The sequence below is a fragment of the Bubalus kerabau genome, chromosome 6 (assembly GCF_029407905.1).
Source record: "Bubalus kerabau isolate K-KA32 ecotype Philippines breed swamp buffalo chromosome 6, PCC_UOA_SB_1v2, whole genome shotgun sequence".
In the NCBI taxonomy this organism is placed as follows: Eukaryota; Metazoa; Chordata; class Mammalia; order Artiodactyla; family Bovidae; genus Bubalus; species Bubalus kerabau.
The window spans coordinates 107,698,895-107,725,503 of NC_073629.1; the positions used below are offsets into that span (position 1 = coordinate 107,698,895).

General features: G+C 41.0%; 3 protein-coding genes across 3 annotated transcripts in view; all 3 read left to right on the top strand.

The window, feature by feature from the left end:
• Nucleotides 1–9,534, top strand: part of RHBDL2 (rhomboid like 2) — a 58,560-nt gene extending 49,026 nt beyond the window's left edge. The window contains exons 5-8 of the mRNA XM_055586329.1: nt 275–375; nt 1,995–2,055; nt 8,132–8,193; nt 8,968–9,534. Of these exons, the coding sequence (XP_055442304.1) occupies nt 275–375; nt 1,995–2,055; nt 8,132–8,193; nt 8,968–9,147 (404 nt within the window). The 3' untranslated portion in view covers nt 9,148–9,534. The remainder of the gene's footprint in view (nt 1–274; nt 376–1,994; nt 2,056–8,131; nt 8,194–8,967) is intronic.
• A 4,249-nt stretch (nt 9,535–13,783) lies between these two features.
• On the top strand, nt 13,784–15,328 carry GJA9 (gap junction protein alpha 9). Its single transcript, XM_055586326.1, has one exon. It carries the CDS (start codon nt 13,784–13,786, stop codon nt 15,326–15,328), a length of 1,545 nt encoding a protein of 514 aa, XP_055442301.1.
• A 1,101-nt stretch (nt 15,329–16,429) lies between these two features.
• MYCBP (MYC binding protein) lies at nt 16,430–23,471 on the top strand. The gene is made up of 5 exons (XM_055586330.1): nt 16,430–16,653; nt 16,848–16,920; nt 20,615–20,663; nt 20,859–20,988; nt 22,240–23,471. Exons 1-5 carry the CDS (start codon nt 16,570–16,572, stop codon nt 22,282–22,284), a joined length of 381 nt encoding a protein of 126 aa, XP_055442305.1. The 5' UTR covers nt 16,430–16,569; the 3' UTR covers nt 22,285–23,471.
• The last annotated feature ends 3,138 nt before the right edge of the window (nt 23,472–26,609 follow it).

The window sequence follows — 26,609 nt, forward strand, 5'->3', positions numbered from 1 at the left end:
TAAAAAACTTGCTCAAGCCACACAGTTGCTAATTCTGGCTTCAGAGTATTTGCTTTTGTCACTGTTATATTGTCTTCATATTGAACATTTAATGTTTCATAATAATTAAGAGAGATCACACAGTTATCCTTTTCTAGTATGGAAGCAACAAAGTGAATTTGTTGTTTGTTAATATAATGGCCCAGCCTCCCCAACTTTTACCTTAGATTAGAAAGATTTATCCTTCATGATTCTTACAGTCATGTCTGAAATTCTTTGTGTTTTCTTTCTTTAGGATCCCTTGCCAGCTCCATCTTTGACCCACTCAAATCTCTTGTGGGTGCTTCAGGAGGAGTCTATGCTCTGATGGGAGGCTATTTTATGAATGTTCTAGTGGTAAGAATTTTGGGGATGAATCTATAGACCTTAAGAAAAAATTTTAAAATAATTACTGGTATTTGGTTCAGGGAATCTTATTTATCAATATTTACTAAGCACACATCTTCCATCTGACCACAAGAATTTTCCTTTCATCTCTGATCTCAAAAGGAATAAATACTAAAGAAAGTTCAAAGTTGCGAAATAGAAAAGTCAAAGTCCCCAATTTAGTATCTGTTACCAGTCTGATATACATCTGTTCAGATGTTTTCTGTATGTATGCAAAATTCTACCAATAGTAACACTACAAAAATGGAACTACCCTTACATTATTCTGCATCGTAACATAAAGTATCCTATCTACTCATAGGATACTTGAGCAGGACACCGAAATCCACCCCAGTCTTTTCAGGTGCTCCACAGCACCTTCTAAATAGTAGCCCTACTTATTCAATTTTTCATTGAAAGAAAAGGTCCAGGGTGATTACAGCTTTTTACATCTCAAAATAATGCTGTCAGGAATGTTCTTTCACCTGTCTTTTGGTATTTGTGTGATTCTTTTGTAGGCAAGTTCCTAGAAGTGCATTTACTGGATGAAGGCTTTACATTTTTATATATAAATGCCTCCAAGGTTGGCATACCATTTTACACAACCATGATATAGTATGTGAGATGCCAATCACTTTTTAAAACAGGGTAAAATCCTGATTAAATTAACCCTTTAACCATGTAGGTGTGCCTTAAAAATACTCTAAGAGGAAAAATTTGAAGCAATTAAAAAACTGTTCCAAAACTAGAAGTCACTTAGAAAAACATTTTTCAAACTTTGGGTTCCATCACATTAGTGGTTGTGAACTCAGGTGGAGGGACTGTGAAAATCCTTTTACACAGAAATTTCAGTATGCGTCATGTAAAATAAGAGTAAGTACTGTTTATGTGTGTGCTGGATTTTTACGTAAATTATTTGTTACTGTACATCTTGGTCACAACAGTTTGAAAATAACTGATTTAGAATTAACATAGCTATTTCAGCATGTCTCTCTGGGAAGAGAGTTAATAACTTTAAAGGGAAGGGACAGGCAATTTGGGTTGAAGTGGAGGTATCTTTCTGAGTCTGCTTGGTCCTCTGGTAACACATGAGGGTAAATGCAAGTTGGTCTGAGGCTTTTTGAAACTAAAATCAAACTGAGTGTTTCTGGACCAGTGTTTTAAATTTTTAAAAAATTATCTTAAAAAAAAATCAAGGTAATGCTCAAATTTTAGCTGTCTTTGCTAATTCCTACTTAGAAAGAGGGTAAAGCTGTATCAAATGAATATTAAACAAAAAACTTGGAAATATTTTCACCATATTTAGTTTGACAGCATCTATTAACTATCTGCGACATATTACGAGTTGATTTTTTATTACTTATACTTAGAGTATTTCTTGCTATATATGTTTCATTTTCACTCCAAAGTATACTGGCACTGTACTTCCCAAATACATTTGAAAACTGGACTGTTAACACCGATGCTTTGATTGGCAAACATTTGACACACTTTATTTTAAATGAAAAAGCAGATGAAGGGGGAGTACAGTTGAGATTTCCTTTGCCAATAGATAACTTTGTTATTACTGTCATTTATCTCTTTGCAAGAATTTTCAAGAAATGATTCCTGCTTTTGGCGTTGTCAGACTACTCATCATTGTTGTTATAAGTAAGTGTATTCTGTGAATACTTCACATCTTCTAGTTTATGGGTTCAACCTTCAGAAGGCCTTCTCATATTTCCCAAACACATCCTACATGTCCTGATGCAGAAAGATGAGTGGAGTTTTCACAGACCCTTGTGGGTGGTTCTTAGAGGTGCCTGTTTCTGGGGTGTGGGGAGTTAAGAGAGTAGGGCTCGAGGTACTCTGTCCACTTCATCCACCATACCATCACTTATTTTTTAATTTTTTTAAATTTTTATTGGAGTATAGTTGATTTACATTGTGTTACTTTCTGCTGTCATTTATTTTTTACTAAATTAAAAAAATTAATTATTTAATTTTATTTATTTTGGTTGTGCTGGGTCTTTGTTGCCACGTGGGCTTTTCTCTAGTTGTAGGGGGTGGGGGCTACTCTCTAGTTACAGCGCTTGGGCTTCTCAATGCAGTGGCTTTTCTTGTTGAGGAGCAGAAGCTCTAGGATGTGCGGGCTTTAGTAGCTGTGGTTCCAAGGCTCCAGCTGCTGCTGCTGCTGCTAAGTTGCTTCAGTCGTGTCCGACTCTGTGCGACCCCATAGATGGCAGCCCACCAGGCTCCCCCGTCCCTGGGATTCTCCAGGCAAGAACACTGGAGTGGGTTGCCATTTCCTTCTCCAATGCATGAAAGTGAAAAGTCAAAGTGAAGTCGCTCAGTCAGCACAGGCTTAATAGTGGTGGTGAATGGGCTTAGTTGCTGCCTGGCACGTAGGATCTTCCCAGACTAGGGATCAAACCCGAGTCTCTTACATTGGTAGGTGGATTCTTTACCACTGAGCTACCAGGGAAGCCCTATTTATCTTTGACTGTGTGGGCTCTCATTGCGGTGCAAGGGCTTCTCTACTTGTGGTATGTGGGCACAGCTGCCCTGTGGCATGCAGGATCTTCATTCTCCTGGCAGGGATCCCACATCCTCTGCATTGGGAGGCAGATTTTCACCCACTGGACTACCAGAGAAGTCCCTGTCATTTATTTTTTATAAACTGGATTTTTCTCATTCATAAACTAGATTCTGTATACAATTTTGTTTGAAAGGGAAACCTTAAAAACCATTCACATTATGCATTTTCTTCTTCAATTTCTACATTTTCAGATTAAAAAAAAAAACTGATCTAGGATATAAGCATGGAGTGGTGGCTGAGGATTGATGATGAGAGCAGAGGTGGAGGAAGAGAAGGGTCAGGGAACTAGGAGGATGACTGATGTGGCTTTGGAAATCTCAAGAATGATAGCGGAGAATGACATGCTGAAGGAGCTTAGGAAGCCTCATTCTGGAGAAGAGGTGGAATTTTACCTGGGTCTGAAAGTCAGGATTTTGGATGATGGCAGGCCATACAGAGCAGAAACAAACAAGAGCAAAGGCAGGGCTTATAACTTGTATATCGAGGCCTGCTCCTGCTGCAGATGTATCTGCACAGAGGGTGTGGGGAGAAAGCTGACCTTGAGGCTCAGACTTGAAGACAAAGACAGAAGTGACATTTGATACAGGCTACTTTGGGCTGTCAGGGCTTCCCAGGTGGCGCTAGTGGTAAAGAACCCGCCTGCCAATGCAGGCGACGTAAGAGACGTGGGTTCGATCCCTGGGTTGGGAAGATACCCTGGAGGAGGGCACGACCCACTCTACTATTCTTGCCTGGAGAATCCCATGGACAGAGAAGCCTGGTGGGCTACGGTCCATGGGTTGCAAAGAGTCTGACATGACTGAAGAGACTTAGCACACGCGCATGCAATTTTGGCTGTCCACATAGTAGGAAAAAAATGATCCTGCAAATTGGTATCAAGTGTTCAAAAAAGAGACTAAGTTTAGTTTATGAATGGTATAATTATAAAACAGTATTTCACCCAGATAGAAAAGAAGTGACTTGTTTGTAGTTTATACCATACCGTATATAATGTTTTCTCCATAGACATCGAAAAATTTAAAAAGAGGGAAAGTAGTCAGCACAGGAAGGAGGGCAGATGTCTGGGAGTTAGGAGGAGTCACTGTGTGGGCTGAGCTACCTGAGTTGTTAAGGGTCACAACCAGAACCAAGGAACAAGCCCTTAGAAAAATATTCTTATGCAAGTTACCTGGGTTTTCAGTTGATCTGTTTCTTTCAAATAATGACTTTCGTAAAATAAGCCTCAAACTCTCAGTGGGGAAATGATTTTAATTCTCTAATACTCTTTAATGGTAGAGTAAAAACCCTTTCCTCATGCACAAAGTTATCTCCAAATACAGTTTATGTAACATTCTGTCATTCTCGAGGTAAGTGAAGGATGTGGTTTTATTATATCCTACACACACAGGTAGGCCAGCTAACATCAACCTTCCCCACATGCCATTTTTTCTAAAAGTTCTTCCCTGGTGGCTCAGCTGTAAAGAACCTGCCTGCCAATGCAGGAGATGAAAGATGCAGGTTTGATCTCTGGGTTGGGAAGATCCCTTGGAGAAGGAAAGAGCAATCTGCTCCAGCATTCTTGCCTGGAAAATTCCATGGACAGAAGAGCCTGGCAGGTTACAGCACATGGGGTCTCAAAGAGTCAGACACAACTGAGCATGTACGCACACACACCTACAACAAACTCCAGATTAATGAAACACAAATACATTTTAATTTTAAGCATGTTTTCTTGGGAAAATTTATAGTTTTTTTTTTTTAATGGTAAATATAATTCTTAACTGTGAAGGACAGTTGGCCTTAAGGACCTTCCTTCATTAAGCACCAATTTTTAGATGTGTTTTCTAACAAAGCAACTGAGCTTCCCTGGAAAAAGTTCAGGACATCTCGATTTTCATCCTTCAAAAAACCCATATAAAGGCAACTCCCTTAAAAATGAGTGTTAGATTTTATTGAAGATAATGATTTGGCTTACTGGAATAAGGGCTTCTTTTCAGGTGGGAAGACAGGTCTCAGTTTAGAGACTGCAGCAGTTTGGAAGTAAACTCCCCTTGGAAGCAGAAAGGGCCAGGCAGATACAAATCAGAAGGCAGGAGAGAAACTGAATGGAGAAACTGACATGCTAAGAGTTACAGAGTTTTTTTGAAGGCCTCCTACTGTGAAAGACTAGACCAAAGTAACTGTTTCTAGTAAGTCTGCCCTGTGGTGGCTTTCTTATACTTTCCTAGCACTGCATCTGTTATTTACACTCCATCAGGAAATGCAAATGACTTAAAATACAATAACAGCCACATTTATCTAGCATTTGGTGTGATAGTCATTTACAATTAAATTAATATTGAGTACTTCCTCGACCTCAATTCCTACCCAGTGATTTTAGCGTCGATACTGTATTGAAAGGGAAGCTAGCCGGAACACACGGTCCTGATGCTCTTTTCCCAAAGGCAAGGACTAGGTCTTTCCGTCTCCTGGGGCACTCACTAAGTAGAGCATAGAGTATTGGGGGATGGGTGTGGAATGTGACAGTTGCAGGAGACGTTTCCAAGCGCACATGTAGGGCAGAGTTCTTCTAACCCAAGAAGCCACCACCGATATGACTTATTTAAGGAATGTCTAAGTTCTGGCTCTTATTGTTCCATTAGTGACTGTGGAATCACTTCCTTTTTCGGGCTGTCTTCTGTATTCCTGATGGTAATTATGAAAGGGTTAATGGGTAGGCAGGTCTCACTAAGGGGGCCAGAGGTCCCCAAGCTGCAGGAGGAGACAAACGGCAAATGGCAGTGGTGGACTTTTTTTTTCTACATTCCTTTGCTCCCGCTTTAGCCAGGTAGCCCCACTCCAGTACTTTTGCCTGGAAAATCCCATGGATGGAGGAGCCTGGTAGGCTGCAGTCCATGGGGTTGCAAAGAGTCGGACACACTGAGTGACTTCACTTTCATTTTTCACTTTCATGTACTGGAGAAGGAAATGGCAACCCACTCCAGTGTTCTTGCCTGGAGAATCCCAGGGACGGGGGAGCCTGGTGGGCTGCCGTCTATGGGGTCGCACAGAGTCGGACACTACTCAAGAGACTCAGCAGCAGCAGCAGCAGGCTCCTTTATAATTCTGTTGCTATGAGACAATCCGTTCTTCCTGAAAGTTACTTTTTCCCAACCTTGAGGGGCTGATTGCCCAACAAAACAATACATCTTACTCATGGGAATGTTTTTCTTAGGCTATGTTAATAAAACTATGTATCTTGCTTGGAGGTCTGTTTTCCTTTAGTATATTGCCAGAGACATCGAGGTCCAGAGATGACTCCCGGTGTGTAGATGTGTCTGTTGTGGGAGAGACTGCACCTGGTGCAACTCTCTCAGCCTTGAGGTGTTTTTGTTTTTTTTTTTTATCTATGATCAACAGCTTGCTAAAGACTATAAGATGCCTTGCAAAAAACCGCAAAGGGGCTACTCTCCTGCCTCCTTCTGATGTCTATGTGAGAAGCTTTCTCTATCTCTTTTATACTTTAATAAAACTTGGCTGCACAAAAGCTCCAAGTGGTCAAGCCTTGTCTTTGGCTCCACATCAAAATCCTTTCCTCTGGAGGCCAAGAACCCGGGCATCGTTCATGGCTAATAGCCACAACCTTTCATCTTGGGATCTTCAAGACAAGGTGTAAGTTTTCATCTTTTAATCTGGGGTGATTAGGTGGGTGAGAGTGAAGCCCCCATAGTCAGACGGCTTAAGGTTCAAATCCCACCACTGCCTCAGAGCTCTGTGGCCTTGGGCGAGTACTCAGCCTTTGTGTCTTGGCTTCTTTGTGTATAAAACACCAGGTCTTTCCTCACTCGAGATGCTGCATTAGTGGTAATTAGCTTGCCTGCCTGCTTCTGTCTTTGCTTCTTTATGGCAGCTTTCTATATGGCAGCAAGAATCGTCTTTTAAAAAATGTTAAGTCAGGGGGTTTCCCTGGTGGCTCAGTGGTAAAGAAACCACCTGCCAGTGCAGGAGACACGGTTCAATCCCTGATCAGGGAAGATCCCACAAGCCATGGAGCAACTAAGCCTGTGCCACGACTATCGCGCCTAGGGGACGCAACTGCTGAGCCCTCACACTGCAACTACTGAAGCCCGTGAACCCTAGAGCCTGTGCTCAGCAAGAGAAGCCACTGCAATGAGAAGCCTGTGCACCACAACTAGAGAGTAGCCCCCACTGGCCGCTCATGCATCAATGAAGACCCAGTACAGCCAATAAGCAAATAAATAAAAATTATTAAAAACCCAAGCCAGGCATGTCACTTCTGTGCTCAAAAGCTTTTGAAGGGTAAAAGTCAAAGTCCTTACGAGGGTCCATAAGGCTCAATGTGATCTGCATCTGCCATGGTTTGATCTCCTCACCTACAATTTCATCCCCAGCCTGAGTCTAGAATCATCTGCAGGTCTTGGTAAAGCACGGACTGTTGAATCGTACCTGTAGAGTTTCTGGTTCAGTAAGTTTGGGGTGGGCCTGAGAGTTTTCATTTCTAGTAAGTTCCCAGTGAAGCTGGGAATCCCCAGTGGGAAATGGAACCATCCTTTGAAAACCGTTGATGCCATCAGATCAACTGCTTTGGTATTCCTCAAACACACCAGGCACTGTTGGCTCTGCCTTAGTGATTTTGTACTTCAGCCTGCCTAGAAGGCTCTTTCAGAGGTCAGCATGGCTTACTCCCTTATCTTCACCAAATTCTCCTTGAGATCCTTCCTGACTCTCCAGTTAAACATCACACCCAACTCCCAGCATTCTCAATTCTCCTTCTCTTTGTGTACTCTCTACAGCACTAAGCATCCTTTGACAATACTGTAACGTTTTACTTTTTCATTCACCTTTCCCAGCTGGACTTTCAGTTCCATGAGGTAGTCTAATCTTTTCATGGCAGTATATCCACCACCTAGAATAGTGGCTGGCACATGGGAGATCATTAATAAATACTTGTTGGATCGATGCATCTATAAAATGGGGTAATGACAGTACCAATTTCATGGCATTGTTGTGAGGATTAATGATACAAAGTTAGTACGTGTAAAGTTCTTAGAACAGTACCTGGCACAGAGTAAGTCTCAGTAAATGTTACCATTGCTAGAGGGGAACCAGAAATAACTGGTATACTATTGTGGAGATCCTGGGGCTTCACCAGGCTGTTTTCCCTTCTAGTTGTGTCGGACATGGGATTTGCTCTCTACAGACGGTTCTTTGTTCCTGCAAATGGGTCTCCGGTGAGTTCGGTTTATTATTTTTTAAGTGAAAATTTATTTACCTATGATATCTATCAATACCTAAAAAGAGTCACCAAATAGGGGTAGCAACAGTTCTGAGATTTAAAGCTGTCAGATTTCCATTTGGAAGGTAAGAAAATTCCTGGCAAACCAGCCTTTTGGGTTGTCCTTTTCACTTCTCCCATAGCCCAGATAACTGGCTCTAGTTCTCTGCACCTGCTATATGGGTAGCTATTCCAAAAAACAGGAGTGAAGGGACTTTACTGTCTATGGAGGATAAAATGCAGATTGGAAAGCAGCAATAATATGGGTCCAGATAAATTTATAATATAAAGAAAACTGACAAAGATTTCCAGTTTTATTGAAATTGGTTCCTGAATTTGGTAATTTCTGCTTGAGTATTTGTGTGTATGTTATTACCTGTGTTTTAATTTAGACATTCCATTTATGTGGGATAGATTATGCTCCTATAAAGAACCCTCACTAATCTCAACTCTTACTCTCTTGGCTGGCCTTGTACAGAACCATCCTAATGCAATGACAGCCTAGAAGAGAGACAGGCTGGCTGTCGCATGTACTCAAGAGTCAGTGAAATGACATTTTTTTTTAGCTTTGCATGATGGAGTTTTCTTGTCTGTTTTGTCTCACTGCCTCGCTGTTCAGACTTTTAAGACTCTGACTAGGATGGTATTTGTTCTCTAATAAGTGAGATGCAGCTGAAATATACAATTAGCATTTTCTTCACTTATTTTCATTTTCTCCTTTTCTCCCAAGGTGTCTTTTGCAGCTCACATTGCGGGTGGATTTGCTGGAATGTCCATTGGTTATACCGTGTTCAGCTGCTTTGATCAGGCACTGCTGAAAGATCCAAGGTTTTGGACAGCGATTGCAGCTTATTTAGCTTTTGTTTTATTTGCTGTGTTTTTCAACATTTTCCTATCCCCAGCGAACTGACTTGCCCCTAACACAAACCAATGAATAAAAAGGGTCATCTGGGGGAAAAAAAATCAAAACCGGAGAACTCTCTATGAAGAAACAGAGAAGTCCCAGGAAATGCTAACAATTTTATAAAGAGAACAAACACCCCTGAAGTTGTTGGTTTCAAAGACTGCTTACAAAAGGGGTTAGGGTTTAAGGAAGGAGCTCTTCCGAGGGAATGAGGGGGAGGGGGAAGAGAGAAAAGGGAAGGGAAGTGAGAACCAGAGACTGGCTTTTTTCTAGGCATGCTGTGTCAAGGGTATTTATTCTCTAAAAGAACTTGCTCTTAGGAGGATATGGTATAGAGATTGCTTGATAGAATCCACAAATAATGTACTCTGCTGATAATAAAAACTTTTCATATCTGTCAGACTACTGATTATCACTTTCCATCACTGTTTTGAGTCAATAGGTCACTGTTTGGGGTGCTTTATGTGCATTATTGTTAATCTTGTTGACAACCCAGAAAGGCAGCTATTACTCTGCATCTTAGAGAGGAGGCTATGAGAATTCTTAAAAAAGAAAAAAATTAAGTACTCTGTCTAAGAGGGGGCAGGACTTAAAGGTTGCTAATGACTTGACAGGGCTTCCCAGATGGCTCAGTGAGTAAAGAATCCATCTGCAATGCAGGAGACACAGGAGACGTGCATTTGATTACTGGGTCAGGAAGATTCCCTGGAGGAGGGCATGGCAACCCACTCCAGGGTGGAGAATCCCATGGACACAGGAGCTGGCTACAGTCCATGAGGTCACAAAGAGTGGGACATGACTTAGTAACTAAACAAGACGTGCTATTGTTGACTTAACCATTCCTCTATTGAACACTTGAGTTGCTGCTGATTTTGTACCATTACCAACAGTGCTATGCGATCATCCTAGTATGCTGCTGTGTCTTTGAGAATGATTGAATGAATGGGTATTTCAAGCATCCGGAAGCAGAAATGTTATGTTAATTTTGATAGATTTAAACTACCACTTTTTTTCTTTTTTTGGCTGTGCTGTGCCACACAGCTTGCAGGATCTTAGATCCCCAACCAAAGATTGAACCCAGACCACCACAGTAAAAGTTTTGAGTTCTAACCACTGGTGTGTGCTAAGTTGCTTCAATTGTATTCAACTCTTTGCAACCCTATGGACTGTAGCCTGCCAGGGTCTTGTGTCCATAGGAGTCTCCAGGCAAGAATACTGGAGTGGGTTGCCACGCCCTCCTCCAGGGGATCTTTCCAACTCAGGGATGGAAACCGGGTCTCCTGCATCTCCTGCACTGCAGCCAGATTCTTTACTGCTGAGCCATCAGGGAAGCCCCCTAACCACTGGATGCCAGGGAATTCCCTAAATTACCTTTTAAATAGTTGGATTCATTTATATTCTTACTGATATTATATGACAGTAACAGTTTCCTCATACATTTGCCAAAAGGTGGCTTTATAAATCTTTAAAAAATTTACATTTTGATTAAAAATATTTTATTTCAATTCATATGTAACACTAATGAAGCTTAGCATTTAAAAAGTTTATTAATATTTATAATTTATATATTACACATAATATATAATATGCAAGTATGAATATATATATGTATATATATATTTCCTGATGAAAGGGTTGAATTTAAACTGAAAAGTAGTTATTAGATGGCAAAGAAGCCCAAGGAAGAAATATTTATCTGCCATCACCAACCCACTAGGTCAGTACTCTGGAGATCTTTAATGACCTAAAGTGCAAATAGAAAACTAGACAGAGAAATAGGATTCATCTAACTATGAAATCGGACATGACCCATTGATTATTAAGACTGATGACTAAGAAGTTATTATCTAGTTAGGTTATTTTGGTACTAGAAACATTGTTTACATTACCAAAAACAGTGATATCTTTCTGGGTCTCCAGGGGGCAAAGTTACCATTAAAAAAGCACACATATGTCTGGCATTTTAAGTTTGACATTTCTGAATAATACAGGAACCATTTATTCAGCTTAATTTTGGGCTCATAGTTTTAGTCTTCTAAACTGTGCTGTATTAATCAGAAATATTAGAAATATTCTTTCTATGGGCTGCCCAATAAGGTAGCCACCAGGCACATGTAGCTGTTTACATTCAATTAAAATTAAATGAAATTAAAAACGGTGTCTCTGTTACACAAGCCTCGTTGCAAGTACTCAATAGCTATGTATTAATAGTGGCCATCTTATTGAACAGTGCAGACAGTCTGCTGCAACACTGCTGCAAAAAGTTCCATTGGATTAAAAAAACTTCCATTGGGTGGTGCTGTTTGAGAGGCAAGAATGAATGCAGGGAGATGGAGTTTAGCTGACGGCTAACTCACTGCGCCGAGCTAAACTGAATCTGCTCTACACCTGTGAAGGGACACATGGAGAAAACACGTTGAAGACGGCTGTGGTATAACTTTAAAGTGTGATCTGCTTCAAATTTACCTAAATCAAGAAAGGTCTGTGTTAATCTGTCTTAGCTAATTAAGAGTCATTTGAAATATTTTTTCTTTTTCTTTTGAATTTTATGGTACTGTATCTATGTATATTAGTATTCATGCTATTTGCTATGAAAGCTTTAGGACCTAAGATTTGAAGCTACATAACAGTGCTTCCTCTTTCACAAAATACTATGCACTTGTCCTTTTAGAAAAAAAAAACAACTTTAATTTTCTTTGGTAATTTTAAAAGTAAAGTGCTCATGGTAAAAGAAATTAAACATATATATAATAATAAAAAATTAAGTCAATTATTATCATTCTACCCAGAGATAATCACAGTTAATATTTTGATGAATATCCTTCTAGGCTTTATTGTATGCATCTCTACATATAAGTAAATTTACAATAATGAGGCTACATTATTCTGTTTTATAACCCGAATGTCACTGAAACAATATATCCAATGTCTTTTTATGTTAGTATATATTTATTATCTCTACTGGTTGCATAGTACCATACTGTGGATGTACTATTATTTATATGTGCAATAGTCTTTCTTGTATTGATAATTATTTTGGATAGTTTCAAGTTATAATTATTATAAACAACAATAAGAATAATATCTTTGCTTATATTTTAAAGTGCTTTGGACTGTGGGTCAAAGAGTATACTGCTATTAACGTAAAAAAGTCAAATACAAAATTTCTCTATCTCAGGAATACAACTAAATTTTAGAAGGTTGATGCTTTTGCAACTCTTTTGAACTATATAAAGCTTTCAAAAAGGAACTAAAAACTCTAGAACTTGTTATTTAAAAAATCAAAACTTTCACTATTTGACATACCTAATTTAAATAATTAAAATTATAAGAGAAAACAGGTGATTTCTTAATATCTCTTTCATGAAAACTTCAAGTGTGTTTAGAGAAGAAAAATAACAGTTTAGTAAAACAGTTAAGAGGTGACTTTAGAACTCCATTGATCTTTGAATGCCAGTTCTAGCTGTGTGATCTTGGGTAATTTAAGGTGTGCCTCAGTTTCCTCATCTGTAAAATGGAGAAACAATATACCTAGCTCACAGGAGTTTTGTGATGAATATATAGCTATAATATAGATATTATAGCTATAATATCTATATTGTAGCTATAATATCCCAGTATGTTGTTTGATTGTGTAATATTTCCCTTTCTGTGAGGAATACAGGAGATGCATTTACATATTAAATGAAAATGAATGAAAACATTCCCCCATTTTTTCTTTCCTTTGGGATGTATTTCCTCTTAGATATCCCAGGGTTATCAACTCTAATACGGAACCTACTGGCTGATATCCAAGCATCTAAATTATAACTGGCCCTACTGCTCGCTCCACAAAGCAAGCTATATGTCTTAAAAGGGTCAAATACTGTTGTAATGAAAATTTCTATAATACTACCAACATACCAATGATCCAAGCAATATCTAATAATATCCTCATAATATTTCATAGCAAAGTACAGTAATAATTACATAAATATTCATAAATATTTTTACTGAAATGATTTCTGAAAATGCTCAAAAACTGCCAGAAAGAAACTAGAATTTAGACATTTAAATGTGGATTAAAAAACTGATCTAAATTCTTATAGCAAGAGCCAGATCTGTTTCCTTTGGTTTCATAAAATGCTGTACCTTACTGGATTATGAAATGAAACACATGCCTTTTCCTTTGTACATAAATGAGATTTTAAAATCATTGACATTGGTCACAGCTTCCATATAAAATAATCTTAATAAATAGGTTTGTAAGATCAAGTCAGTAGTCTCAGGAACCTCTCTAAGAGTTCTCAGTTTAAAATAAAGCAAAAAGCCAAGTAAGACTCCTTTCTTCCAGGAACTCCTACAATTCTGTTCTTCATAGAGAATATATACACCCCTCCTCCAGGTATCTTTTCCCCCTACTGCATTATAATGTCTAAATGTAAATGACTTTCTATGCTTGACATCTTAAACATATTCTTGGTAACATATTATTACAACTTTCTAGGGAAAAAAGAGAACAACCAGCATGCTGAAAGAGTGATGCTTTGTTCATATTTTGGCCATAGGTTTGCTTAAGAAATAGCACACGCTTCAGAAATGGAAGAATGTATCGGCCTCCTATTTGGTGGGGTTCAGAGATAACAGGACTGACTAAATAAACATGGGGGACTGGAATTTCCTTGGAGGCATTCTGGAGGAGGTTCACATCCACTCCACGGTGATTGGAAAGATGTGGCTCACCATCCTGTTCATATTTCGAATGCTTGTTCTGGGTGTAGCAGCTGAAGATGTCTGGAATGATGAGCAGTCTGGCTTCATCTGTAATACAGAACAACCCGGCTGCAGAAATGTATGCTATGATCGGGCCTTCCCTATCTCCCTCATTAGATACTGGGTTTTGCAGGTGATCTTTGTGTCTTCACCATCCCTGGTCTACATGGGCCATGCTTTGTACCGACTGAGAGTTCTGGAGAAGCAGAGGCAGATGAAGAAGGAGCAACTGAGAGGTGAACTGGAGGAGGCAGAGCTTGAAACGCCTGGGGATCGGAGGCGACTGGAGGAAGAACTGTGTCAGCTGGAGCAAAGGAAAGTAAATAAAGTTCCACTCAGAGGAACCTTGCTTTGCACTTATGTGATACACATTTTCACTCGCTCTGTGGTTGAAGTTGGGTTCATGATTGGACAGTATCTTTTATATGGATTTCACTTAGAGCCTCTATTTAAATGCCACGGCCACCCATGTCCAAATACAATTGATTGTTTTGTCTCTAGACCCACAGAAAAGACAATATTCCTATTATTCATGCAATCCATAGCGACTGTTTCACTTTTCTTAAATGTTTTAGAAATTTTCCATCTAGGTTTTAAAAAGATTAAAAGAGGGCTTTGGGGACAATATAAATTGAAGGATGAACATAATGAATTTTGTACCAAATCAAAACAAAACCTTGCCAAATATCAAAACACATCTGCAAACTCACTGAAACGACTCTCTTCTGCACCTGATTATAGTCTGTTAGTGGACAAGCAAACACACAGAGCAGCGTATCCTAGTTTAAATCCCTCTGCATTTCAGACAGACCCTGATAACCATATTGGAAATGATGACAAAGGCATTTTGGATGAACAGGAAACTCTACTTTCTGAGATGTGCACATTTAGTACGGCCTGTGGTCATCTTCAAAATATCAGCTCAAGTGATAAAGAAGACACTCATAAAGTATCTGGAAAAGAAGTTAATAATGGTAACCAGTTGAGGGGAAAAAGAGAAATTGATGGCAAAGACAGCAAAAGAAATCACTACTTTAAAGGTCACTGTTCCAGTCCAGGTGATGCTATAGAGCTTAACAACCACGTGGGACAGTCACCCCAAACAGCTTTCTCTCTGCCAGCTAACTGCACCTGGAAACCGAAGTGGCCTCGGGCTACCCGGGGTCCCTCTGCAGAAAGTGAAAACCAGGCATTACCTCCTAAAGGTAACCTCAAGGGCCAGCTCAGGGAGAGCACAACCAGAACCCTTCCTCCTTCACAGGGAGACTTTCAACCACTTGACATTCCAGACACTCCTGATTCTTCGGGAGGGCTGTCCTTTGAATCCAAGTTGGTCAGAACCTGCAGTAACCCTACTGCTTGTACTCCAACTCATTTGGTGTCACTGACAAACAACCTCATTGGAAGGCGGGCTCCCACAGACCTTCAGATCTGAACATCCGTTGGCGTTTAGACATTCTCTATATTACATTATCACAGAAGTAGCCTAGTGATGGTGGAACACAGGAAAAATAGATAGGGCAGCTCTAAAGACCAGCTGTTTAGACAAACGACTACAAATCCATTTTAAAACGGGAAAATGGCTCTAGTTCTGAACTGGGAAGGATTAGTTTCAAGTTTAAAGACACAGAGTTACCAAATCAGGATTACTTTTTTGTGGTTCCCTTCAGAAAAACACTGATTCTGGGAAAACCTATGTCAGAATTGAAGCTAAATGGAACCAGGTTTTTCCTTGAAGGGAAAACAGCCTTCGGAGATTGTTCTTGATCTATGTAATTCCCTCTTTTAGTTACTGATCTTTCTGGACACTGATTAAACTTTGTTTGCCCTTGGTTCTTAACTTAGTTTTCTTATGGACTGCAACCCGATGTGTTCTGGATATAATCATCATGTTGCTTCTAGTAAATAAAATCCTAAAAAGATGTCGCTTTCTTTTACCAGTTTATAGCATCGTGATTCAGTGCCAGGATCCGAGTCTTGGCTCTACTACACTGGCCATCTAACCATTACAGTTTACTAACAGTGTCTACCTTACAGGGATGGTGTGAGGATTAAAATAAGAAACAGGTGTTTAACGCGCTGCCAGGCATACAGTAAGCGCTCAAAAGTGCTAGCTATTATTATCACATTACTGCTCACCCTCTGGAGACCCACATCAAGTCGGCCACAAAATAAGGAGACTCCAAACGACAGAGCTGGAGCCCAAACAGACGATTCTAAGCGGTCTTTCAGCCACTGGAAATCCAAGGGTTGCCCTCGACGGTCGTGCGCCCTCTTTCAAGACCAGAGTCCACACACCAGTAGGCGCCGCCAGCCACGGCTTCTGAGGTCCTAGTTGAGACGGGTCTGCCCACTCTCTGCGTCTCGAGTGAGTCCTCGCGCTCCAGGGCTCCGCAGGCCCCGCCCCCTGGCGCCACGCCCGTCTTTGGCCCCACCTGGACACTCGCCCCAAGTTACCAAAACCTAGCCTCCTACTAAGCAACCAAATCTTGGCGAGGACCGGAAGAGGAAGGAGAGGCGACGCTTCGCTAACCAGAGGGGCGGGTGCACGCAGCCTCCCTCGGCTCATCTTGCTATGGGGCTTTCAGAGCGTCCTGGTCGCCATGAAAACAGGCCACACCCCGGCCATCCCGGCCCGGGGATCCCAAGTGCGCAGGCGCCCGTGCCCCTCCGCGCATGAGCAGTGCTGCTCCGAGCCCGCCAGCCACGGTCTCCGGCGCCAGCTACGCCGCTGCCGCTGTCACTATGGCCCATTACAAAGTGAGGGGGGCGCGGCGTGGCTGGGGGCGTGCGGGCGGTAGCCAGCCGCTGGTCGGCTCGGGTGGGAGTGGGGGCGTGCGCGTAGGTTTGGGGGCCTTGAGGTAGTGAGGCGAAGGCGGCGTTGCCGGACTCTCAGCGCCTTCTTCCTGCTCTGGCCCCCGGGCTTCGGCCACTGACCCGCCGTGTCTCCTCAGGCCGCCGACTCGAAGCGCGAGCAGTTCCGGAGGTACTTGGAGAAGTCGGGGGTGCTGGACACGCTGACCAAGGGTGAGCATGGGCCAAGAGAGGGTTCCTCATGCCGTCGTCGTGTTCCTCGGCTCTGTGCCGCGAACGGGCCATGGTGTGGGGCAGGAGGGGAACAGGGGGGACCCACCCCGGATCCAGCGAGGTGGGCCTCGGGGGTCAGCGGGGTCCGGCGCACGCCTGGCTGCCGGACGCTGCCCGGGTCGGGGAGCCTCACCCTCCCCGTGGTGAGTAAAACTCTCGCAGCTGTTGAAAAGTCCCTCCAACTTCCGTTGCTCTGCCTCTAGCCGCCGCAGTGAGCATGTTGCTAGAGACCTTGGGAGAGCCCAACTCCTCTCTCCTGACAAATTTTTCCGAGTCCTCCAAATCCTTTAGAAACAGTTTCCCTCGAACAAAGGACAAATGGGAAAATGACCAGATTTGAAAGCAGTTTGTAAAGTAGCTAAGTGAACCTAATCCTTGAAATAGCTCTTTGGATGTGGCTTTTCAGCTGAACCCCATTTTGTAGTCTATATCAACTCCTACTTTGTGCAGATTTCATAATTAAAGTAGAATTACAGTTTAAAGAACGTGAGGACACATCAAAATGGTTATATTGTTTTCACTTTTTAAAATGGAAGTCGTTACACTGTATTTCTTAATCTGGAGTTCAGGATCTAAGTAGATGAGTAAGGTGATTGACACTGAGCTAGTGTGGGTATTGCTTATTTCATCAGCTAGGCAGTAAGGCGAATGCTGTTATCTATCACTCAGCTCACTGGCTGGGCCTTTCAAGGGTGTGGAACAGAAGAGCTGGCAGGGATGATGATTTGGGTCCATATGAGAAGTGTAGTTAAGTATCTGGAAATACTTTGGTACCTGCTTTGTCCAGAAGCAAAAGTTTGAAAACTCGGGGAGAATAACAACTCTGGGTCTTAGCAGAAAGCAGGGCTTTTAATTCTCAAGCCTGGGTTGGTCATTTTGAGTTGCTACCTACCTTAGGTTCAATTTCCTATCTCTTTGCAAATTTCAGTAGACATTAAGGTAGTGTGAAAGCTCTGTGCTGTCATCCTGGAAAGTATCACACCATTGGAATTTCACGGACCTCCCGTTCCCCTCAAAAAACTCCACAAGCACATTTCTTTCATTTATTTAACCATTTTATTCAGGTGTCTGTTAAGGCACTGAGGATACAACAGTGGGGGGAAAAAATAGGCCCCTGCTCTAAATGAATTTACATCCTAGTTGGGGAAGACAGATAATAAATACACAGTGTCAACCAGTGGTTAAGTGTTGTGAAAAGAACATTGCTGATAGAGTGATGGGTGTGGCATTTTACCTAGGGTGGTGGGGGAAGGCCTCTCTTAAGAAAGTAACCTTTGAACAAAGACCTGAAAGAAGTGTGCTGTTGAGTTTCAGGAAGTGTAAGGAAAACAGAGTGGCTGGATGGAGTGAATGAAACATACATTGGTAAAGGGCAGAGAAGTGACCATTGTGGGAGGTAAATGAAGATACTAAGCCTTGTGGCCATACTTGGGATTTTCCTTCATGAGAAAGGAAACCCTTGGAGGCTTCTTTTCCCTGGCTGACATCTATTGGTATTCCCCCTCAACCTTCCTGGGTTTCCAGTTTCCTAAATAACATCAGACAACAGAGTATCTACTGATATGATGATCTATTTAACATTTGGTTTTGTGTACTTCACACAGATTTAACATATAATTTTTATCCAGCTCATTTCCAAGAGGATTTGAAACTGCTTCTAACATTAAAACACTATAAGGATGTCTAAAGATAAGTTATTTGGAAGAAAAGGCATTTTAGTTATTTTGAGCACTATATCAACCTCTAAAAATCCTGGCTGCTAAGACAAAAAGGGAAACACTGGGTATAGAGTTCTTGTCTGTTTAAAAGGAAGTATATTTCATCTATAGAAAAACACAGGAAATTTGACATTTACATTATGTTCTGTAATTATCAACCTTGTAAGTACCACTGACAGAAATTTAGAAGCTAAAAGAAAGAGTAGGAGAAAAAGAGGAAGAAAGGGTAAGAGTATTTATGTCTTATAAAATCAGAATTTGGTAGGGATCAGTGGGAATTAATGGAAGAAGAAACATAGGGTTGAATATATAGTTTGAAGAAAAAGGTAGTAAGTAGAGGAATAAAGTGTCCTGTAACACTGAAAGAAGAGGGAAGGAGAGGAGAGGGCAGTGGTGACATAAATATGCCAGTTTCTCAAAAAATAGTGCTGTAAATACATTTAAAAGTATAACTATCAGAACTTAATGTAAGTTGTTTGTAGTAGTTGGCCATTTGATTTTTTTTTCATGCTGTCTAAATTATTTTGATGTTATTAAAACTAAAAAAAAGAGCAAAGCATGTTAAGTTGGTTTACAAGAGTTCTTAACTTGGGGCCTAGATATGCATGTTGTGTGTATGTAGTTACAGCTCTTGGTCTTTGATCAGATTTTTCAGAATTTTGTGCACAAAAAACTTAACCACTGATTATCTGAGAAGGATCCTAGAAGGACTGTGTTCAATATAAGATGGAAAAGGTAGTGCTGACATGAATTACTGGATATGAAACCACTAAAGTATGTATTTTAATTTGAGCATGTTGATTACTGGTAGTTTTTGGTTGGTGGTTATTTAGCATGTAGTGTGTGAAACTTCGTTCTTGAAGCATATTTTGGATTCAAAGCTTCTTTCTTCCAACAATTAACCACAGCCTTATTGATTCGCTAAAAATTTTTCTCAAATGTATCTACCTTGTTTTCATCTCTTTATTACTCCAGTACAGGTCACTTCTCTTTTTTTTTTGGTGGTGGTGGGGGATGCCATGTGGCATGCAGGATTTTAGTTCTCTGACCAAGGATCAGGCCCATGCCCCCTGTAGTGAAAGCTTGGAGTCCTAACCACTGGACAGCAAGGAAATTCCCAGGTCACTCTCTTTTTAAAGTGATTAGCATGTTGTTGTTGTTTAGTTGCTGAGTTGTGTCTGAGACTGTTGCGACCCCATGAACTGTAGCTCACCAGGCTCCTCTGTCCATGGGATTTTCCAGGCAAGAATACTGGTTGCCATTTCCTTTTCTAGGGGATCTTCCCCACCCAGGGATTAAACCCCATCTCCATTAACAGGCAGATTCTTGACCACTGAGCCATAATTGCTCTTCGTGCATTTAAATCCTTGTCCCACTTGTTAGCCTACTTGACTCCACACAGGAGTCAAGAGTGATCCCGTCACTCCCTTGCTTAAAACTGTTTTAATTATATGCCATTTTGTTTTAGGATCAAGGCCCCACTGAACTTGCAGGATCCTCCAATCTCCTCCCTAACCACCTTTTCAGCTTCCTTTCAGTTCACAACTCCATCTAGCCACACTTGAATTTTCAGTTCCTGAATACACTGTTCTTTTGCCCTTGGCCTTCCCTTTTTATCTGAAGCCTTCATTGCGAAGGTCTTAGGTCTTATATCCCTTCCCTGGTGCCCTGGGCTGAGTTAGGTGTTCTTCCATTGTGCTCCCATCACCCATTACCCTTATTGATGCTTCATACTCTTTCGCACTAGACTGTAAATACATTGAGAACAGGGACCTTGTCTGTCTTGTTCACCATGGTATGTCCTAGCGAGATGTGTGGTGTATAATAGATGCTTAATATTTACTGAGGTATGGCATATGACTTCGGCCATTTTAATTTAAGACTTTAATTTTTTTTTTCTGCTTTTTGATTTGCAGTATTGGTAGCCTTATATGAAGAACCAGAGAAACCTAATAGTGCTTTGGAGTATCCTTTTCATTTTTCAAGTCAGAAAAAGGCCTTTATTCTATTGAAAAAGTTACTTTCTTTGAGTATTTGGGTTTTGATCTCTGGGTAAATATTGGTGGTAGGGTTGGGGTGACTCTCATCAGAGTTATTTCAATAGAGGGCTATTTTCATTAGTTTTAATGAGCTCAAGTAAATCCTTAACTTTGATATTAGTTTTTTAAAGCATCACTTAGGAGCTGCTACCCCAGAAAATCCCGAAATAGAGCTGCTTCGCCTAGAATTGGCAGAAATGAAAGAGAAATATGAAGCTATTGTAGAAGAAAATAAAAAACTGAAAACAAAGGTAAAATTTTTGAAAGAATTCATGTTAAAAATAATTTCACCTTTAATGACTGTATGATTAGAACCTCACTAAAATGGACAGTAGAGGAGGGAGGAGGGTGAATATCAATCTCAGCTCAGTTAACTGCAAGGAGAAGCTGATACCCTGTCTAGAAAACCACTAGCAGATTGTAAACAGGATGAGCAAAGTGTGGTCAAGAAGAGGTTCTTGGGAACCTTCATCAACAAAAAGATGAAAACACTGGTGAAGAATACTGGTTTTTAAGTAAATGGAAATTTCTGGGAGTCTTAGGCAGTTAAGTAGGTCATTATGGGGCCACTGCTTTGCGAATGGCACCCCTTAAGACTGTGCAGTGCATGATCTGTATAGTTATGTGGTGGCCCTGAAATGTGTTAACTGTAAACTTGTTTGCACTTAAGCTCTGTACATTTGTTTGCACTTAATTTTGTCTAGTGCTTAAGTTTTTTCTTTGTTTAAACTCCATGAGAATTTTCATAAACTTTTGTCAACTAATAAGCCTTTGAGGTTTTAACTGCATTCTGAATCACATAATGCATTTCACATGACTCTAGGCATTTCTCATAATGTGTTTTATCTTCTCAACAACTTTGTGAGATAAATGACACAGGTACACAGACCATTTTATAGGTGAGGAAACTAAAGCACAGTGAAGTCTAGCTTCTCAAATCTCACAGCTAATTGGAACAACTCATATCTTAGTGTTCTTGCAGTAAATCACAGTTCGGCATAAGAGATCATTCAGTGTCTTAAATTATCCAAATTATTATAAACGCTAGATAACTTTTTTGACACCTTTTAAAGTCCAAGACATTAGCTGCTTTTTCATTAACTGGCTAGATTAATACATGTCACATGATGTTTTTTTTATACTTTCTAGAAGAAAGTTTTCAGTAAACTTATGGTGGAGAGGAAGAAAGTACCTTTACTATAAGCCACAACATCTTAGGGAAGATACGGATTATTGCATAGATGTTTGTGCAGTGCAGTCATGAATGGGAATTAAATTTTAGTTTCCCAGTAATTTGTAAGGTTTATACAAAAAAAACTTTCACTAGGTTTGATTGTATTAAATATTAAAAAAAATCACTGGTTTAAAAAGGCTAGGATTTTATAAACTGATTCAGTCATTGAACAAAGTAGTTGACTTGTTTTGTTACTGTTAATAGTTTTTTTTTTTTAACCCAGTTTAGAATAAAATTCACCTAAACGCCTCTGTCTTTGCCCCCATAGCTTGCTCAGTATGAACCACCTCAGGAGGAGAAACGTGCTGAATAGGATTCTTCTCAGTTGAAAAGACACTGAAAAAAATGGTTTTGTATGACTCGAATAGTTTGTACAGTATATAATCTTTTCTGAACAGATGCTATAGCACTCTTTTAAATATGTTAAATTCACCTATCACACGTTAACTGTTATAAACACATATACTTAGAATCACCAATAAAAACTCAGTATAACTTTCTTTGGGTCTTAAAAAAGCAGGAGAATCAAAAGTGAATCCTGGAAAGAAAAAAATATATATATAAACACAGCCATCGAATTCATTACCTTAAAAGACATTCTGTCAGTCTGACTAGAAATGATGGTACTGGTTGTATTTTAGCCAAGGAAGTTTAGCACAGAGCTATTCCTTGGTTTAGCTCAGGATTATGAGCACAGGTACAGTCATTCTTTAAAATGAAGATGACACTGTTGTTTTATATTCTCTGTAGGCAGCTGGAGAGATCTGTGTGATACACGATGCTGTTTCATGGGGGTCTCATGAATCTTCTGCTCTTGTTTATATTAGGTGGAACGAATGACTCTTTGCCACCACTTTGCCTTAGATAACTGTGTGTGTGCCAGTGTGAACTCTGACACCACCTTTCCTTCTATGCAATCATGCCCTATCTGATACTGTTGCCTTGCTTTACTGTGCTTCCCTGGGTCCCAGTTGCACATTGGCCTTTCTGTGTTGTTTTTCAATTTCCTGTAATAGCAGTTACCCTGACTGTAATTTATATGAAGAGGATCACACTGTTCCCCTGCCTTACTTAGTTGCTTAGCGGAACACAGAACAGAGGCAATATAAAATTCTGGGTTCACGCACAAGCCTGGATGACAAGGGGAATGAGCCATATATTGTGGAAAATTATAGTTTGTGGGTATAATTATATAGTGCTTTTTCCCCCTCAAAGTATTTTTCTAGCTTTGAATTCATTTTATCTTCATTATCCCTGTGAAGTAGGTAGGCAAGTGTGAGGGGAGGTGGGGTGCTGAATCTTTAGGCCAAAGACAGATACGACTACCAATTATTTACCAATTGTAGAACCTTGGGCACATTAGTTAATTGCTCCAAGATTCACTTTCCTCATCTGTCAAATGAAAATAATATCTGTGCTGCCTACCTCACAGGGTTGTTGTGAGGGTCAAATGGAATGTATATGAAAGATTTGTAAATGGTAAAGCACTATATTCTTGTTTGTTAGTCCTTTTTCCTTTCTTGGAAGACCTACAGTCAGATGTTTTTGTGTTGTTCTTCACTTCTTTGCCTTATTGATTGATTAGCATTATTAAGAAGTAGCCCTATTTCATGTACTTTGTCCCCAGTGTTACAGAAATGTCCTTATTTTTTGGTTAAAACACACAGAGAAAACCATACAATGAAAGCTGGTTTTTAACTAGCAGAAGCCTCAGCACCTGCTGGAAGCTGTGACCAAGCCAATTATAAGGGCATCTTAATTAGTCACAGTGGCAGGAATATGGCAGTGGTCTGTCTCTTCCAGTCACAGGTTTGTTTTTGTAGGGGAATCAGATATGGCTGGAAGAACATTTACTTGAATTGGTTTATCTTTTACCAGTTTGAGTGCCTCCTACAGGGACAGCAGTGGGCTGAGTATTATAAAGATGAATGACTTGAAGTTAACTATAAGACATGTATATAATCACAATGTGGGATAGGATGTGCTAAGAACGATAAATAATAATAAAACATGGCCTCGTGGGGGGTTTTGGAAGAGAGGGAGACATGGCTTCTTTAAGCAGTTGGTGTCGTAGTCCCTTTGTGGACAGGCAAGTAGAAATTTTTTCTGGCAGCCAACCCTTATTTGCTTTTTTCCCTAATGAGACTGGTATTAGTAATTATGTAAATCAGATGATTGTCTCCTGTACCATCCTTTTGAAAAATGGCAACCTGTGAGTTGGATAATCAGACTCTTGGGGGGAACTGACATGCTTACACTGCTGTATCAGTCAGTGCTATGTAAGAGTTCAGGGTGAGCCTGGCCTCTGCAGGTCCTCTTCAACATTTCTATCAAGGATCTGGATGAAGACAGTATACATGATGCTCAGTGGAGTAAAAAAAGGATCTGATCTGTTCAGTTCCTGCTGTTCCAGCTGCCTTATCTGTAAAATGTAGATTTCATATCTTGCCTATCTCACAAGGTGTTCTAAGGATTAAATTAAATATAATGGATGTAAAAAGTACCTTGCAAATTGTAAAGGACTACATATGGGTCAGATGGTAGTAATGCTAATTCTCTAATTGCCACAGAGTTGGAAGGGCTGGTTGGTAGACTATATTGAGATGAGCTTGAAAATGATTCACAACTTGGGAGTGCCTAAACTTTACGGCCTAAACGAAAAAGTTGAAATATCAAGTCTTACATTTAGGTTAAAAATGCAGCTGTACAAGTTTAGGCCCTTAGGGATTGCTGACAAAGTACTGGTTCCAGTGACTGTTAGTGTGACCCACTTATAGTCTGTATATTTTTTAAAAAATTCCATTCTGGAAAGCATTAACAGAAATACTGTCCAGGTGTTAAACAATCACCCTGAAGGCTCTACTGGTCCTTACTGTAGGTGTCAGGCATTTGATGGATGTTGACAAGCTCAATTGCATATAAATGTGGAGAGTACATTTGAAACCACAAAGCTGTATTGTCCAGCATGGTGGCCACTAGCCACATCTGGCAAGTAAAATTAAAAATTCAGTTCCTGAGTCACAGTAGCAGCAATTTAAGTGCTCAATCCACACTGGCTACTATGTTGAGCAGTATAGATGTGGAACATTTCTGTGATCACACGAAGTGCTATTGGACATTACTGTAGAAGGCCTGGTTAAAGTATGTTTAATGTGGAACAGAGAAGACTGGGTAATGAAGACTGTAATCCAATATCTGAGGTGCTGTCATAAAAAAGATGACCACTGCTAATAGACTGTGGTGTATAAGCTCCAAGGAGTGTGATTTTTGGCCTGAATAAGAGACTTCTATGCCAAATTTTACTACAGTGGAATTGTTTGCCTGTTGAGATAGTGAGCTCTCTTTCCTGGGCCCTACTGAAATGTATGCTGCAAGTCTTTCATGCAGCCTCAGAAACGCTATACAGTGGATTCTTTTTAGGTGAGAGGTTGCACTAGATGACCTCTAAGGATGTCCTAGCTTTAACTTCGAGATTCAGACAAAACCAACTAATAGATTTGCATACCTGCTTTCCCTTCATAATCAAGAAAGTTTCCTTGAAAGATCAATACCACCACCCATGTCCCCGTTAAGATAAGGACCCTTTTTGGTTAAATTTCCAATTCTAAAGCCTCCCTGTGAAGAGTAAAATTCCTCAAGTTTTCCCATATTTTGGTGACAAGCATTTGTTCTGGTCAGCTTTCATTATTAATTCCTTTGGTCTCTGATCTGAAGGAGATCACACAAGATGCAATGTTCCACGGGGTGATGGAATTACTCAAGAAGATACTGGGTGGGGAGGAAGAGGAGTCAGATCCTGTAAGTGTGAAACAGTAGCAGTATTCATTGTCAGTGATTTGCTGAAGAAAGAGGATAAAACATTCTAGCTTGCTAGCATTTGCTTTCCCATCAGGGTCCAGCTACCTGCTAGAACAAACTATCTCACCGATGACTCTGCCTTGTTTGAGGTTTTGCCCTCACTCTGGCTAGGTCCTCCTCTCTACCTTTGAACATCCCAACCAATGCCATCCTTCCAGACCTGTTCAGACGCCAGCTCCTTAGAGATGCTTTCACCCACCCTTGCCGAGCATTTTTATCTGCACCTCTGACCTTCCCACTTCCTATCTCATACAGAAGCTACTTACTCAGAGGTCCGATCTGCATTAACCTTGGGGCAACTTGAGGGCAGGCAGGATCCAAGGTAGTTCCAGTTTTGTGCCCCTTGTGCCCCAGGACTTCGCGGGCATCAGTAAGTATTGGTTGGGCAAGCACAATAGTAGGAGGAGGACAATCAATTCTCCCAAGTGTCCAGAGAGCGTCACTCATTGCGTTGGCCTCCGGAGTCCCGAAGAAAGCAGGAGAACGGTGAGGAGCAAGGCGCGTGGCTGAGTCGAACCGAAGTGCGGGCTGGGGCGGAGGGCAGAGGGCTCGGCCTGGCCACCCTCCTCGTGACTCCTCCTCCCCCCTCCACGGCTCCGAGTCAGGTGATTCCGGGCACGTGACGGGCACCACCTACCTTGCTGCTCCCGAGTGGCAGCTCAGGCGACCAATGAGGGGCTGGGCTCGGGCGGGGAGCCTATGAGAGCCGGGCGCCGGGGGGCGGGCCTCACAGCGGCGGCGGCTGCCGGGGGCGGCGGCGGCGGCGGCGGACTGGGGAGG